This window comes from Syngnathoides biaculeatus, chromosome 4, assembly GCF_019802595.1.
Source record: "Syngnathoides biaculeatus isolate LvHL_M chromosome 4, ASM1980259v1, whole genome shotgun sequence".
Taxonomy (NCBI): Eukaryota; Metazoa; Chordata; class Actinopteri; order Syngnathiformes; family Syngnathidae; genus Syngnathoides; species Syngnathoides biaculeatus.
In genome coordinates, this window is record NC_084643.1 from 12613290 (window position 1) to 12631003 (window position 17714).

At 43.2% G+C, this 17714-nt stretch overlaps 1 protein-coding gene across 8 annotated transcripts in view; it reads left to right on the forward strand.

Annotated features, from left to right (window-relative positions):
- The window catches only part of pias2 (protein inhibitor of activated STAT, 2), a 112484-nt gene that overhangs the window by 35613 nt on the left and 59157 nt on the right, over positions 1–17714 (forward strand). For 5 of the 8 annotated variants that reach the window (XR_009794590.1, XR_009794589.1, XR_009794588.1 and 2 more), the window contains exons 3-5: positions 2083–2170; positions 2258–2308; positions 13793–13883. Coding sequence is in view for 5 of the 8 variants with exons in the window: in XM_061816909.1 (XP_061672893.1) it covers positions 2083–2170; positions 2258–2308; positions 13793–13883 (230 nt within the window). In the remaining 3 variants the exon portion in view is untranslated. Of the gene's footprint in view, positions 1–2082; positions 2171–2257; positions 2309–10429; positions 10498–13792; positions 13884–17714 lie in introns of all 8 variants that reach the window. The other 3 variants (XM_061816912.1, XM_061816911.1, XM_061816913.1) reach the window with 2 other exon arrangements.

Below are 17714 nucleotides of genomic sequence, written 5' to 3' on the forward strand. Positions count from 1 at the left end.
ATGAGGCTGAAATTTGAAATTGAGGGTGTGATGTATAATTTGATAAGTGGCTTTGCCGCACAGGTAGGATGTGACCTCAAGTTGAAAGAGAAATTCTGGAAGGAACTAGAAGAAGTAGTTCTGAGCATCCCAGACAGAGAAAGTTGTGATTGGTGCAGATTGTAATACACGTTAGTGAAGGAAACACGGGTGATGAAGAAGTGATGGGTAAGTAGAGCATCCAGGAAAGGAACTTTGAAGGACAGATGGTGGTGGACTTTGCAAAAAAAAAAAAATGGAAATGGTAGTAGTGAACACTTTTTTCCAGAAGAGGCTGGAACATATAGTGACGGACAAGAGCGGCGGGAGAACCAGGCTTCTTCTTCTTCTTCTTTTCCTTTCGGCTTGTCCCGTTAGGGGTCGCCACAGCGTGTCATCTTTTGCCATCTTAGCCTATCTCCTGCATCTTCCTCTCTAACCCCAACTGCCCTCATGTCTTCCCTCACCACATCCATAAACCTTCTCTTTGGTCTTCCTCTCGCTCTTTTGCCTGGGAGCTCCATCCTCAGCATCCTTCTACCAATATACTCACTCTCTCGCCTCTGAACATGTCCAAACCATCGAAGTCTGCTCTCTCGAATCTTGTCTCCAAAACATCCAGCTTTGGCTGTCCCTCTAATGAGCTAATCCTATCCAACCTGGTCACTCCGAGCGAGAACCTCAACATCTTCATTTCTGCCAACTCCAGTTCAGATTCCTGTTGTTTCTTCAGTGCCACTGTCTCTAATCCGTACATCATGGCCGGCCTCACCACTGTTTTGTAAACTTTGCCCTTCATCCTAGCAGACACTCTTCTGTCACATAACACACCAGACACCTTTCGCCAGCTGTTCCAACCTGCTTGGACCCGTTTCTTCACTTCCTGACCACACTCTCCATTGCTCTGTATTGTTGACCCCAAGTATTTGAAGTCGTCGACCCTCGCTATCTCTTTTCCCTGTAGCCTCACCCTTCCCCCTCCACTTTTCTCATTCACGCACATATATTCTGTTTTACTTCGGCTAATCTTCATTCCTCTCCTTTCCAGTGCATGTCTCCATCTTTCCAATTGTTCCTCTGCATGCTCCCTGCTTTCACTGCATATGACAATATCATCTGCGAACATCATGGTCCAAGGGGATCAGCCTATCCATTACCACTGCAAACAGGAAGGGGCCCAGAGCTGATCCCTGATGCAGTCCCACCTCCACCTTAAATTCCTCTGTCACACCTAAGGCACACCTCACCATTGTTCTGCTGCCATCATACATGTCCTGTACTATTTTAACATACTTCTCTGCCACACCAGACTTACGCATTCAGTACCACAGTTCCTCTCTTGGTACTCTGTCATAGGCTTTCTCTAGATCCACAAAGACGCAATGTAGCTCCTTCTGACCTTCTCTGTACTTTTCCACGAGCATCCTCAAGGCAAATAATGCATCTGTGGTACTCTTTCTGCTGGATTATATTCTGTTCAAACAATGTAATCTGCAGGAGATTACTGACTGTAAAGTAGTGGAAGGGGAGAGTGTGGATGCACAACACAGGATGATGATGTGTAGGACGACTCTGGTGGTGGGTAGGAAAATTAAGAAGACAAAGGTTGAGCAAAAAAACAAGTGTTGGAAGCTGAGAAAGGCAGAATGCTGTGTGGTTTTCCGGAAAGAGGTGAGACAGGCTCTTGATGGAGAGGAGAAGCTCCCGGAAGACTGGACTACTGCAGCCAAGGTATTCAGAAAGGCAGGCAGGAGAGTACTTGGGGTGTCTTCTGGTTGGAAAGGGGGAAGGAGACTTGGTGGTGGAACCCCAAAATACAGGAAGTCATACAAGGAAAGAGATTAGAGGTTCCACCTCAGAACTGTGAGGCCATTGCTTTCCTGCTGAGCCACCTTGCCACCTGATCTATAAATATTAGCAGAAAATTACAGTTTTCTCATGACAAAAGACAAGCCCAATTCCAAACATGATTTGCAAACCATTGTATTCTGTATTTTTCATAGAAACATGTGTCTACTATCTAGTGAGATCTGAATCTGGTTTCACGTGTCATCTTTTTTCCAGGAGCAAGCGATACACAAAGATACCATCAAGAAAAGTATTTTATCTTTGCCTTGACACCTCAGCAAGTTCGAGAAGTATGCATATCCAGGTGAATTTTTTACCTTTCATGAATAATTCACTTAAAAATAATTTCCCTGTAATGTAAAAAGTAAAATACTCAATTGCTTGTTCACAGGGATTTTCTTCCAGGTGGCAGGAGGGATTTTATGGTTCAAATCCAATTAAGGTGAGGCTGTTTGGATTCTCAATCATGGAAACAAAATTGTTAAAACACAAATGGCATGAATTTTAATGACAAAATTATTTATGGTATTGGCTTCCCGCTAGAGTCTTTAAAAAAAAAAAGTCTGTCCTATACCAGACTTCATGGGCTGATGATTTTATCAATATTGGGGGCTAAAATCACACACACCGCACATCCGATATCTGATGCATTGGAAGATAATCGATATACTGTATTGGTCAATGTCAAATTAGAACATTGATTGACAGGATATTGGAAAGTAAAAATGTGCATCTTTGTAATAAAACCCAAATATTTAATATATTAATATTAAATTTTAATATTAATATTATAAATATTTAAACAAAGAAAGTATAATACAAAATTAAAATAAGGAACTTGAATTCTCAACACTGACAAGTGTCAATATTAGTACAGTGGTATCTCAACTTAAAGTCTACTAACAAAAGATTCAAGCTGTGAAAAGCCTCCCTGAAAAAACTTTGCCTCTAGTTATGCAAAAAGTTCAGGATACGAAAAGAAGAAAATGGCACTGAATTCTACTGAACGTCAACATCCTGTACTGTTTCTGCGATAGAGCTGCTCTCCCATTGGCCACCACCACAGCATCTTCCTGGCATAACGTTGGCTCGGAGAGATATTAGTCTTTTGCCATGATGCACTTCCTGTCTTTTGGTTTGTGTGGAGCAATAGAGCAGCTCCCCCTATTGGCTATCACATAGCATCTTCCTGGCATCACATCCCTCTATTGGTTAGGAGCGTCGTTCTTTTTTTTTTTTTTTTTTTGGGGGGGGGTGGACGTCAATCTCTCCCTGTGACGCACTTCCTGTATCTTCGTCACCTAATCCAGGGTTCGCATGTGTCCCTAAAAGTCCCTAAAAACCCCAAAATTTTCGAAGGTGCATTTAGGGGCTCCTAAAAGTCCTTAAAATCCGCGAAAACCGGTCAAGCCCCTAAAAAGGCCTTAAATTATAAAAAATCAAAGGGAGGACCTCTACCGCCAAAATTCTCCCGGAAAAAAAAAAAAATAAAAAAAAAAAATAGCAATCCGTCTGGCGTCTAAAACAGCCGGAAATTATCAACGGAAGTCACCGTGTTGAGAACGAGTCGCCATCTTGTCGTCGATATTCCATTGTTCGTTTCCGTGACTCGGCATTTCATTTCGTCTTCGTTACGTCTTTCATCGATCCAACTTGTATCATGGGGAAGTGCATTTTTCAAGATGCTTGGGTTGAAAGTAAGGAGTTTGGAAGCTGAGTTCGTCGAGATGCAAAAGATCGGCACATGTTTTACTGCCATCTGTGCAAGCAGAGCTACCAGCTAGGAAAGATGGGCATCAAAGCGGTGGAGTCACACCGGGAAAAAAAGGAGACACGCTGATTTGGCGAAGACTCTCATCTTCCCTTGGTATGAATCTGTTTCTAAAATATAAAGATAGTGAAGCATCAACTTCAGGCAGTGGTACGAGCAGTGCATGCACACCTACAGTTGTCCAGCCATCGACTTCAACCAGCCAGAAGTCAGGCTCTATGAACGTAGTTCAATACACGAAGGCGGACTCGTTAAAGGCAGAGATCGTGTGGACTTTAAAAGTGATCTGCAGCCATTACAGTTACAAATCTTGCGAAAATAGGCACTTGGTAGGCTCAAGGACCTAGAGTAGGGGTGCTGAGACAGACATCAGTAGAAGACATTTGTGTATATAGTTGCAATTGTAGTTAGAATCAGTTTTTCTGTAGACTGTTATGTGAAGACGTTGACAATGGTCATATCAATGAGAACTACCACAAGGGGCGACAGGTGATCACTGTCACAGGTACTGAGGTACTGGAACCTTTGATGAACCAAGAACAGCCGATGGCACCATTGGGTGAGTCTTTTTTCCTTACTCTTGATTTCCCACGATGGGCCTAAATTTTTCGTGTCAGCCCTAAATTTTTTCCGTGTCAGCCCTAAATTTTTCGTGTCAGCCCCTAAGAATGGCCCTAAAAAGCCCTTAAATTTTTTGGTTCCGACTGAGTATGAACCCTGTAATCCATTGTCATAAACTTGCGCATACTCGTACTGTACAACTTTTTTGCGGGTTTATTCTTTCACCATGGGTCCCAAGAAATTGATGGCCAGTGCAAGTGAGAAGAAGACAAGAGTTGTTTTGTCTGTCAAAACAAAAGAAAAAAAATTAAGAAATATGAAAAAGACGTGTGCAGCCACTATGGCCTGTAAATACCTTGGCGGTCGTGAAAAAGGCCCAGTAGCGACTACACTTCCTGAGAGTGCTCAGGAAGAACAATCTGGAAGATAAGCTACTGCCGGCTTTCTAGAGGACCACCGTGAAGAGCATCCTCACATACTGCATCACAGTGTGATATGCTGGATGCACAACAGCGGACAGGAAATCTCTCCAAAGAGTGATCAACGGCGCTCAGAAGATCACTGGCTGCTCTCTGCCCTCCCTAGAGGACATTGCCAACAACCGGTATTACATGAGAGGTACTAACATCGTGAAGGACTCTTCCCATCCTGGTCACCACCTGTTTAACCAGCTCCCCTCTGCCAGACGTGACAGGTCCCATCAAACCAAGGACAAGCACACTCAAAGACAGCTTTTTTTCCTAGAGCCATCAACCCCTTGAACTTAAAACCTCTAAACAGTACTATAATGTAAAATTATGCAACTGGACTTTTGTTTGGTTTTCTTGGTTTTAATAATCTTACCGAGGCCTGGACAGGGAGTGTAAGACTGTAAAATACACCTTTTGCATTTATTTATTATTTATCCATTTATTTTTAAGTTCTGTGCCTTGATCGTACGTATTTTATCTGCTATTTTACCTTATACCTAAAATGTTTTTATTTTTATTCTATTTGTGCAAGTACCTCGTGGAGAAGTGCTCATTATTTCGTTGAATTCGCAACCATATAATGACAAAGGCTTTTCAGGCATGAGCATTTCACCGAAACAATCGTTCCGTCACCGTGTCACTACCCAGCCTGAGAAAACACGGAACCAAAAGTCCGTTTCCCAGAAAATTCGCCCACGTATGGAATGTAAAACAAGTTCTCAACAAAATACAACAATCTGTATAAAACGAACCTACATGAACCCCTTTATGTTTAATGATTAAAATGCCCAGCTTTGTCAGTGTGGTTTAGAAACAGCACCGGTTTCCGCTTCTGCGCTACGGATGCGCAAGGTCGAGTTATTCATATCCGGGTCACTCAAACGCCAGTCAAACATGTCGGTTGCTAAGCGTAAAACACAAAAAGCTCACGCCTGCTAAGGCTTTATTCTGAAGTACATGTAAAAACCGGTTACCATGAGCATTATCAATCGGAACGGAAAAATCGTTTCCCACAGTTTCCCAGGACAAAAATCAACGGAACCAAAAGATCGGTTACCATACCTGCCGAAATCCTCATGCCTGCTTTTGATTTGATTGATTTTGATTATCCAATTTAAAAAGGAATCTTCAAAGCTGAATTTGTGAAGTACTGCAAACACGAAAGTCCGCTTAACATTTTAAAAATCGTTTTCTGTGTCGTGTAAATTTTCAAACCTTTGCTTGCTGAAAACTTCTTCCTCAAGGGGGTTATTCCCTCATTGCAGCTTGATTTCATCATCACACATTTCGCTTCCTTATTAAAAGTTATTGAAGCTCTTTTACGGATTTTTACCACATAATTCTTTATGTAGCGTCCCACTGATTCATTCACGCTACAAAACCAGAACTTGTGCCGTCTTTGATCCGATGTTGTACTTTTTCGTTGATTGTCATCATCTTCATCTTCCTCAGTCACCAGACCATTTTTCTGCAATCCGTGAAAGCGAATGCAGCTCCCACTTCAAACAATCCTCTTCTTCAGTCACCGGACATATTTTCTGCAATCCTCTTTCCACAAAGCAAACACAGCTACCATTTTGAACAATGCTCTTATTTCTCATCTTCCTCTTCAGCCTGGGTTTTTGGGGGCAGATTTAACATCCCTTACAGCGCTTTGGAGGCACTGTGAACTCGAGAGGTTCTCCGTACACTCTTAACAGTGTAGAAAATGGCGGACAGAAAAAGAGAGGTCAAACTTTCCGACAATAGGAAATGGTCGGTTTTTTGGACAAGGGCCTCCTGTTGCATATATACTTCCAGGCTCTTCCTTGTTAGAGGGAAAATACTTGACGCCGTCTCTTTCTTTATATATGGATATATTCATGGCAGTGAACAGATAAACAGTCTTTTCGGTATCACTATACATCCCATAATACAACAGAACAAACAAACACGCCCTTACAGCTCATTAGTGTTAGTGGATCACGTGACCCCCCCCAACTACATAACTTGTTTCAAAATAAAACAAAATATGAGAACATTATTCAACACCTCCCAACCAGTAGACACGGTGAAAACTACTCTTGTTGACTTCCTGTACCTCCAGTGGGGACATCAGGAACTTTTTAATCTGTGCCTCTAGGTCGTCCGGAGCATTTTCTGGAATGCCCAGGAGAATGAAATTGTCGTGGAGGTTTTGTGATTTTAATGCCCAGCATCATTTCGTTGAGTTTAAATTTCAGTCTCAGAATTTGTAGTTCTGCTGACATTGACATCATGTTTGATCAAAACACAGTATTGTTTATTGTTAGCCTTGGCTTATTGTTGGAGGATAGAAAAAGACTGAAAAGAGAAATGTTGCATTGTAACAGCTGCTTTTCTGAGTATGTGCAAGGGACACTGCCATGTTTTTTGTCTAAGAAAATCATGGACTCTTTCGCATTGTCACAGCATGCTCAAACCCACCACTCCGTAGGTCTGGCATTAACTGTCCAGGACATCCCTGTACTTGGCCATATTCATCTTTCCTTTGTAACCCATCGTCCAGTCCCTGAACCCCCCCCCAAAGTATGATGCTACCACCACCATGGTACAATGCTGAGACTGTATTGGACTGGTGATGAGCAGTGCCTTGTTACTCTCCACACATATCGCTTAGAATTAAGGTCATTTTTTTTTTAATCTTGGTTTCATCAGACCAGTACTTTTGTTTCTTTTTTTTTTTTAGCAAACCGCATGCGGGCTTTCATGTATGTTGCACTGAGTAAATGCTTTTGTTGGGCCACTTTGATATAAAGCCCATATTTGTGGAGGGCTGCAGTGATGGTTGACTTTCAAGAATTTTCTGTCATCTCCCAACTGCATCTCTGGACCACAGTCACAGTGAGCTTTGGGTTCTTTTTTTTACTCCTCACCAAGGCTCTTCTTCGTCGTTTGCTCCTTTTGACTGGGCGGCCAGCTTTAGGAAGAGTTCTGGTCATCCCAAATGTCTTCCATTTGAGGATTGTGGATGCTACTGTGCTTTTAGGATTCTAAAGTGCAGCAGATGTTTTTTTTTACCGTTGGTCAAATCCATGCCTTGCCACAATTCTGCCTCAGCTCTTCAGCCAGTTCTTTTGACCTCATGTTTCTCATTTGCTCTGTCATGCACTGTGAGCTCTAAAGTCTTTTAGAAACAGGTGTGTGACTTTCCTAATCAAGTCCTATCAGTATAATCAAAACACAGCAAGACTCTAATGAAGGTATCGAACTTTAAAACGTGATACATGCCGATCGAGTGGAGATGTGTTCTACATTTAATCTGAATTTTTGTTTTTTTATTTCTAAATAGTTTGATAAAAAGATTAGTCCACCCCTGTGATACAAAATTCATTTCGAATTTGGCCTCTTCATTATTTTTGACGTGTTCATACACAGTCAGACTTTGACTTACAAACTTCTCTACTCATGAAAAATTCAGGTTACGAAAAGCCTCCCCGGAAAAATTTTGTCTCTAGTTACGAACGAAATTCAGGATATGAAAGATAAAAAAGGTGCTGGATTCCACCGAATGTAAATATCCTGCTGTCCCATTGCCTACCGCCGAAGCGTCTTCCTTGCATCACATCCCTCCATTGGCTCGAAGGGACGTCAATTTTTACCCATGATGCACATCCTGTATATTGGTTTGTGGGGCGAGATTGTGCTCCTCTACCATTGGCTTGCACATAGCATCTTCTTGGCAACACATCCCTCCATTTGCTAGGAGGGACGGCAATCTTTACCTGTGACACTCATCCTGTGTCTTTGTCACTGAATCCATTTTTATACGCTCACACACACTCGTACTGGATAACTTTGTGGATTTATTCTTCTTTTTTCACCATGGGCCCCAAGAAATTGATGGCAACTGCCAGTGAGAAAAAGATGAGTTTTTTCGTCCATCAAAACAAAACAAGAACTCATCAAGAAATATGGAAAAGGCATGCATGCATGTGGCCTCGTTTTGCTGCTCCACGGGATTTTGAGAGGATTGAAGGGGAGGTTGAATCTGAAGTTGAGGAAATTGTTTTGCTTGGAAAGGCTGAGGACATCAACAATTGGTTCAGGAGCACCACGAGGAGTGAAACGTGCTGGAGGTGATGCTACATACGGCAATGCTGGAGCAGTTTGCGGCGTAGAAGAGGAGGCAGCCACTATTCTGTCAGCCAGAATAAAAGAAGTGTTCATTTCTGAATCTATTCAAAAGAATCAAGAAAATGTGTTAAGTAGTCTGCCTATCACTCACTTTGATAACGTTTGGCCTGCACATTTCTGCAAGCTTCTTAAAAGCCGTCAAAGGCAAACATCTTTGGATTGGTACTTCGTGAAACATTGAAAGTTAATGTTTGTTCTGAATTCATAGTTTGTTGAATTTATTAATTTTAGTGGAATCAAGTTGTGTGCATGCCTCCCTCCTCCGTTTTCCACGATACTTATCTCTGCTGTTGGGCGAATATGCGGAGAAGGGTGAGTGACAAGCAAATAGCATCATGGGGGCCGAAGAAGGAGACAAACATTTGACATCTGAGAGAACATACGTTTGAATTTACACGCAACCCCCCCCCCCCCCTCCCCACACACACACAAAACTTAATTCCACTAAAGTTTCTTGGGGCTCATGGTGAAGAAATATGAAGAAACTTGCAAAACACAAAAGAAATATCTCACGGAAAAGTTGTACTTGACAAATGTGTGCTAACTTGTGACAGCGGTACCGTGATTCGGTGACAGTTGAGTATCCAAGGAAATGAAAAGCATGGTTTTGGTCATCATGGTCTATAACAGGAACTGCAAACGGGTAAAGGGACTCTGCACAAGCTGAACACAACGCGGATTGTTAACACACTTCTCTTATCTATTCTAAATGAAGAAGATTTTACATCTTGCTTTACTCTAATCAGGAATACTTCCTATAAACAGAAATGTCTTGTTCCTTGTTTTTGTGGCTTTGTTGTTCTTGGTTTTGAATGTCCGACTGCCGGAGAAAAAATGGTTTTGTTTTTACACACTTGGCCAATAAAGCTGATTCCAATTCTGATTAAAGATTGACGTCCCTCCTAGCCAATGGGAGAGCTGCTTTATCGCGGGGGTTGTAGCATCATGCTTTGAGGGTGTTTTTCTGCACATGGGAAAGGACGACTGCACTGTATTAAGGAAAGGATGATCACGGCCATGTATGGTGAGATTTTGGGGAACAACCGCTTTCCCTCAGTCAGAGCATTGAAGATGGGTCATGGATGGGTCTTTCAACAGACAATGACCGGAAGCACACAGCCAGGAAAACGAAGGAGTGGCTCCGTAAGAAGCATATCAAGGTTCTGTCATGGCCGAGCCAGTCTCCAGACCTAAACCCAATAGAAAATCTTTGGAGGGAGCCGAAACTCCATGTTTCTGAGCGACAGCGCAGAAACCTGTCTTATCTAGAGAAGATCTATGAAGAGGAGTGGGCCAAAATCCCTCCTGCAGTGTGTGCAAACTTGGAGTACAACTACAAGAAACGTTTAACCTCTGTAATTGGAAAGGTTACTGTACCAAATATTAACATTGGTATTCTCAGGTGTTCAAATACCTATTTGCAGATGTATCACACAAATAAATCGTTAAAAAAAATCATACATTGTGATTTCTGGATTTTTCTTTTTAGATTATCTCTCTCACAGTGGACATGCACCTATGATGAAAACCCCTCCATGATTTCTAAGTGGGAGAACTTGAAATATAGCAGGGTGTTCATATACTTATTTTCTTCACTGTATTTCAGATAACTCAAAGAATACATTTGAATAAAGAGGACCAAAAATTGAATCATCTTGATGGCTGGTTCAGCAGGTATTCGTATCGTTGCGAGCGCATTTGACAGAAAATATGGGACGAGTATCAGACACGACACTGTGGCACAAATTGTCAGGTTAAAAAATAACAGGAACTGTTTTGGATCAAGCAAGATGTGATCGACGACTGACGGCATATTATAGAAGCAAGACACAATATTATATTAATAGAAATGGTTTATGTCAAGAAACGTTTATTTTTCCCATTTATGGAGACTTTTTGGGGACACTATACGTTTTCTACATTTTACAAGAATATAAATTTGAAGTGTGCTGTGTATTTATTCAGTGGATAAGAAACATGCCTGTACCCCAATGCAACAGTACGGCAACTACAGCAAGAAGACTTTATCGCTGCTTCTGGTCTAGTTGTTGTTTATGTTTACAAAGTCATTATTTTTATGAATTTCCTACTATAGAAACGCTAAATGTTTCATGAGCTATAATTTCCCTCTTCCCATTGTTCAGTGAAATGCCTTATTTTCATGCCGTCGAAATGAATTCATGCGACGTCCTTTACACTGCGCCACCAACTGGGCCAGGATGAGAAACGAATTGGCCATTCAGTTAAGGATAAGCGGCAAAGAAAATTGATGCATGGATGAAATAAATACATAAATAAAAATAATTATTGTGGTCGTGTCATTGGACTTGCGACCGCATGTCTTGGACACTCTGTTGAAGAGAAGGCCGGAGCTGTCAACTGATCACCACCTGGTGGTGAGTTGGCTCCGATGGTGGGGGAAGATGCCAGTACGACGTGGCAGGCCCAAACGTATTCTGAGGGTCTGCTGGGAACGGCTGTCAGATTTCCCTGTCAGAAGGAATTTCAACTCCCACTTCCAAAAGAACTTTGCTCACGTCCCAGAGGAGGCGGGGGACATTGAATCCGAGTGGACGATGTTCCGCCCCTCCATTGCTGAGTCGGCCGACCAGAGCTGTGGCCGTAAGGTGGTCGGTGCCTGTCGTGGCGGCAACCCACTAACACATTGGTGGACACAAACAGTGAGGAATACTGTGTAGCTGAAGGAGGAGGCATTTCTGGCCTGTGGGACTCCCGAGGCAGCTGATAGGTATCGGCTGGCCAAGCGGAATGCAGCTTCAGTGGTTGCTGAGGCAAAAACCCGGGCGTGGGAGGAGTTTGGTGAGGCCATGGAGAACAACGACAGGACGGCTTCGAGGAAATTCTGGTCCACCGTCCCGCGTCTCAGGAAGGAGTGCACCATCAACACTGTGTATAGTGGGGACGGGGCACTGCTGACCTCAACTCGGGATGTTGTGATCCGGTGGGGAGAATACGTCGAAGACTTCCTCAATTCCACCAACATGGCTTCCCATTAGCAAGCGGAGTCCGGGTGCTCTGAGGCAGGCTATTCTATCTCTGGGGTTGAGGTCACCGAGGTGGTTAAATAGCTCCTTGGTGGCAGCACCGCGGGGGTGGATCAGATTCGCTCGGAGTTCCTAAAGCCTCTGGATGTTGTGGGGTTGTTCTGGTTGACATGCCTCTGCAACATCACGTGGACAGTGCCTCTGTATTGGCAGACTGGGGTGGTTGTCCCCCTTTTCAAGAAGGGTCACCAGAGGGTGTGTTCCAACTATAGAGGGACCACACTCCTCAGCCACCCTGGTAAGGTCCACTCAGTGGTACTGGAGAGGAGGGTCCGTTGGAAGTCGAGTCTTGGATTCAGGAGGAGCAATGTGGTTTTCGTTCAAGCCGTGGAACAGTGGACCAGCTCTACACCCTCGGCAGGATCGTCGAGGGTGCATGGGAGTTTATCCAACCAGTCTACATGTGTTTTGTGGACTTGGAGAAGACATTCGACCGTGTCCCTTGGGAAGTCCTGTGGGGGATTCTTCGGGAGTATGGTGGACCGAATCCCCTGACCGCTGTCAGAGTTTGGTCTGCATTGCCGGCAATAAATCGGATTTGTTTCTGGTGAGAGTTGGATTCCGCCAAGGCTGTCCTTTGTCACCGATTTTGTTCATAACTTTTATGGACAGAATTTCTAGGCGCAGCCGCGGCGCAGAGGGTGTCCGGTTTGGTGGGCTCAGCATCGCATCTCTCATCTTTGCGGATGATGTGATTCTATTTGCTTAATCAAGCCGTGATCTCCAGCTCTCACTGGAGCGATTCGCAGCCGAGTGTGAAGCGGCTGGAACGAGAATCAGCACCTCCAAATCCAAGACTATGGTCCTCACTCGGAAAAGGGTGGTGTGCCCTCTCCAGGTCGGGGATGAGATCCTTCCACAAGTGGAGGTGTTCTAGTATCTTGGGATCTTGTTCACAAGTGAGGGAAGAATGGAGCGGGATATTGACAGACGGATCGGTGCAGCGTCTGCAGTATTGCGGATTTTGTATCGATCCGTTGTGGTAAAGTCGAAAGGCGAAGCTCTCAATTTACCAGTCGTTCTAAATGAATGAGTTTCTTGAGTCTTGTTCATGAGTGAGGGAAGAATGGAATGAGTGATTGACAGGTGGATCAGTTCAGCTGACACACAGCATCTGAAATGATGCAGACTTTGTATTGGTCCGTTTGGTGTATAGAAGGAGGTAAAATGAAAGACAAACCTCTCAATTTAACGGTTAATTTATGTTCCTACCCTTACCTAAGGGCATGAGCTGTGGGTTGTGACCGAAAGAATAAGATCCCAGATACAAGGGGCCGAAATGAGTTTCCTCTGCAGGGTATCCTGGCTCTCCCTTAGAAATAGGGTGAGAAGCTCGGTCATCTGGGAGGGGCTCAGTGTCGAGCCGCTACTCCTCCGCATTGAGAGGAGCCAGATGAGGTGCCGGGGGCATCTATTTAAGATGCCTCCCGGACGCCTCCCTGGTGAGGTGTTCCAGGCACGTCCCATCGGAAAAAGACCCCTAGGATGACCCAGGACACGCTGGAGAGACTATGTCTCTTGGCTGGCTTGGGAACGCCTCGGGATCCCTCCGGAAGAGCTAGAAGGAGTGGCTGGGGAAAGGGAAGTCTGGGTATCCCTGCTGAAGCTACTTCCCCCACGACCCGACCCGGAAAAGCGGTAGATAATGGATGGATGGATGGAAAATACTTAATTGCATTGTGCCATTTCCTCGAGTGGCTTGGCTGAAATTGACTGATGGATTGCAGCTTTGTCATATTACACCTCCCGACACTTTTATGTTAATATGGCTACCACACATTATCGTCCATGATTCTTGAAAAAAAATGTCCTGTTTCGTTTGCACCCCCAAACCTTTGTTGTTCAACTTTGATGATGATCATGATTGTACTTTATCCTGCTTTTTTTTTTTTTTTTTTTGTCAGGTTTTGCTTGTCAGAGACGAGTTGTCCACAAGAAGACAACTACCCAAACAGTCTCTGTATAAAGGTCAATGGAAAACTTTTCCCTTTACCAGTAAGTTACTGTTTTGCTCTGAAAGACTGTGAGAATACGTCTAACTTAAGGATTTACTGTTTAATTTTCTTGGGATACGTGTGTCAGTAAGTGTCATGTCTTTTTGGTGGTAATTGGAACGTATTTCCTCTTTATATTTCCTTTTAACTTTGACATCTTTCAGTCCGACTTAAAAGTTGGTTTTGTGCCTACAAAGTACAAAGATGGAGCCATATGGGACCAGTAATGCAGCCCGAAGGGGTGCACAAGCCAATGCAAACTATAGGCCGGCCCCAAGTCCGGCTAAAAGCAGAAGTTTGTGTCAGGAAGGCCATCCGGCTTAAAACTTTGCCAAATAAATATGAACGTGCAGCTAATTCCATACCACATCAACATCTGCCTCTGGCACCGGTAACCTGCAGGATTGCAATGGAAATTCAGTGACTGTGAGTCCAACAGGGAGTTGGAAAGCGGGTTCTTGGGCAGAAAAAGACGAGGAAAGCATGGGACCTAGAAGTGACTGTGAAGTCTTGGAAAGGTGGGACTATGATGGGAAAATCTCGTGAGTGGGTTGACATGATGATTAGGAGAAAGGTTGATATAGTGTGTCCAAGAGACGAGGTGGAAAGGCAGTAGGCAAAACGTTTAAAGGCCGGGTTTACATTTTTCTTTACCATGGTGTACAATAGTGTTCAAAATAATAGTAGTCCAATATGACTAACAAGTACTTGTAGCAGTAGGTGCAGTAGATTCTCTCAACAGTGACTTAGTTTGGGTTTTCTAAAAAAATGAAACTGTTAGACACAATCACTTCCAAAATATACATGCTGAATATTTTACAGTTGCACAAGGTCTTTGGACGGCAGTCTAAAGAGGGCCCCGCCCCCTAATGTTGTCTGACACACTTGGCTGACAGAGCGAAATATGAGGTAAATGATTAAAGCTGAGTTATTCTTTGCAATAGCTGTCTATCCATTTTCTGCCACTTATTCGAAGTCACGTCGCAGGGGCAGTAGCTTTAGCAGAGAAGCCAAGACTTAGCTCTTACAAGCCAATTCCTCCAGCTCTTCTGGTGGGGATCCATCGGTGCAGCCTTGCAGAGAGACATAGTCTCTCCTGTGTGTCCTGGCTTGTCCCTGGGGTCTCCTCCCACTGGGACGTACCTAGAAGACCTCACCTGGGTGACATCAAGGTGGCATCCTAATCAGAAGTTCGAGCCTCTTCATCTGACTCCTCTCAATTTGGAGTACCAGCGGCTCTAGTCTAAGACCCTCGCAGATGACCGAACTTCTCCTAGGGCCAGGGCTTAGTTTGTTTGTTTTGAAAATCATTTGTATTGAATATCGAATACAATAAACATGATAATGAAAAATAAAATAATCTAATAATGAAATAAATCTTCTTCTTCTTCTTCTTTTCCTTTCGGCTTGTCCCGTTAGGGGTCGCCACAGCGTGTCATCTTTTGCCATCTTAGCCTATCTCCTGCATCTTCCTCTCTAACCCCAACTGCCCTCATGTCTTCCCTCACCACATCCATAAACCTTCTCTTTGGTCTTCCTCTCGCTCTTTTGCCTGGGAGCTCCATCCTCAGCATCCTTCTACCAATATACTCACTCTCTCGCCTCTGAACATGTCCAAACCATCAAAGTCTGCTCTCTCGAATCTTGTCTCCAAAACATCCAGCTTTGGCTGTCCCTCGAATGAGCTCATTTCTAATCCTATCCAACCTGGTCACTCCGAGCGAGAATAATGAAATAAATAAAATAAACAAAAAATACACATGGAAAAATAAAGAACAAGAACCAGCCATTCCTAATTTCTCTCTTTTATCTAAATATACCTACACAACAGTTCACCTTTTTTTTTTTTTTTATTAAACATTCCATGGATGTTATTTTTTCAATATTTTTTCAGTACAAATACCAATATTTAAATAAATGACACACAAACTCGCATTCATTAACTATGATTGGGAAAAAAAGACAGGTTGATGGCTCGTGAACGCAGAAGCATGTTCCAGCCACACGTTAAACTTCGGTAAAATTCTCCATGACAGACTTTTTTTTTTAAATATGCATTGTTCTCAAATGAGTCCAATACGTATTTAAAAATTGAAAATAATATATAGTGTTGCGGCCACATGTTAACCTACATAAACCTCTCCGTGCCTGACTGTTTATTTTCTTTTGAGAACGATGCATATTAAAAAAAAGGAAAAAAAGTCTGTCCGGGATGGGTTTACCGAAGTTTAACGTGTGGCCGCAACACGCTTCCGTGTACTTTGGCGACGACTCCCTGTCATTTTTTTTTTGTTTTTTGTTTTAAATGGATTGTTCTCAAATGACCCAACTTGGCATTATAAATACTTCTTGGGAATTTGAGATTGAGAAGAATAATTCCTTCATGAAATGAAGTGATCGCTACACAAATTATTTCGTTGGGCACCATTCATCACGTTTGTCGAAATCCATCCATCTTTTCTGGTCTTTTCAGCTGGTATTCTATTGAATTATCCCTTTGAATATCTGTCTTGTCTCTTGTAACAACCAACAGCACAACAAGTCTCTGGTGTTGTGAGTATCCTGCTCCGGTTCAATGTCCCCCACGCTGTCGAGCAGCTCTTTTTGACCGCCAATATGGCGCTGTGAAAATGGTGACGTCACATGCACAAGCTCTATACCAAATCGCTTTTGTTCTCTAAAATGCGAACCAGCACACTTTTCTTCCATTTTTCAGACATTTTCTCACCCACTAGTATTCTGTCTAAATAAATACATTGTTTAAAAAAATATATATATATTTTAGGGAACCAGTACCATTGGCATCCATAGATGGCGACACCATGACAGTACCACCACACTTCAGTAATGAGGCGGCAATCCTCCCTGTGTTGAGTTTGCATGTTCTCCCCATGCCTGCGTGGGTTTTCTCCAGGCACTCCGGTTTCCTCCCACATCTCAAAAACATCCAACATTAATTGGACACTTTAAATTACCCCTAGGTGTTATTGTGAGTGCGGCTGTTTGTCTCTGTGTGTCCTGTGATTGGCTGGCAACCATTCAGGGTGTACCCTGCCTCCTTCCCGTTGACAGATGGGATAGGCTCCAGCATTCCCGTGACCCTTGTGAGGATAAGCGGAGAAGAAAATGAATGGATATTTAGCGAGCCAATCACAATGTTTTACGAAATGGTTGGATGACAATGAAGAGGGTGACCCTTGGGTAGAATTTGAGCAAATAGACTGGAACATTACACTCTTAAAACCCCCATTTATTTAAAGTCTTAAAAGCCATGAATGTTTTAAGAATACAATAATCGCCACCTTGGAAGCTTGGTGGCCAAATCCAGAATCTCCCGGATCTCTATTACAGGCGTGAGCATTTCACGGAAAGGATCGTTCCGTTACCGTGTCGTTACCCAGCCTGAGAAAACACGGAACCGAAAGTCCGTTTCCCAGATCTCAGGGCTTACTTTTAAAAAAATTCGCCCACGTGTGGAATGTAAAACAAGTTCTCAACGAAATACAACAATCTGTATAAAACGAACCTACATGAACCCCTTTATTTTTAATGATTAAAACGCCCAGCTTTGTCAGCGTGGTTTACAAACGGCACCGGTTTAGGCTTCTGCGCTACGCATGCGCAAGGTCGAGTTATTCATATCCGGGTCACTCAAATGGTAAGTCAAACATGTCGGTTGCTAAGCGTAAAAGACAAGAGACTGTGCCCCTAAAGATGTTCCAAAAGTGGACTATATCTGAAGAATTTATTGCCGAAACCAATGAAGAAGGTGAGGTGATAAAGCTGAGGTGCAGAATATGAATATAAAATCGTTTCCCACGACAAAAATCAA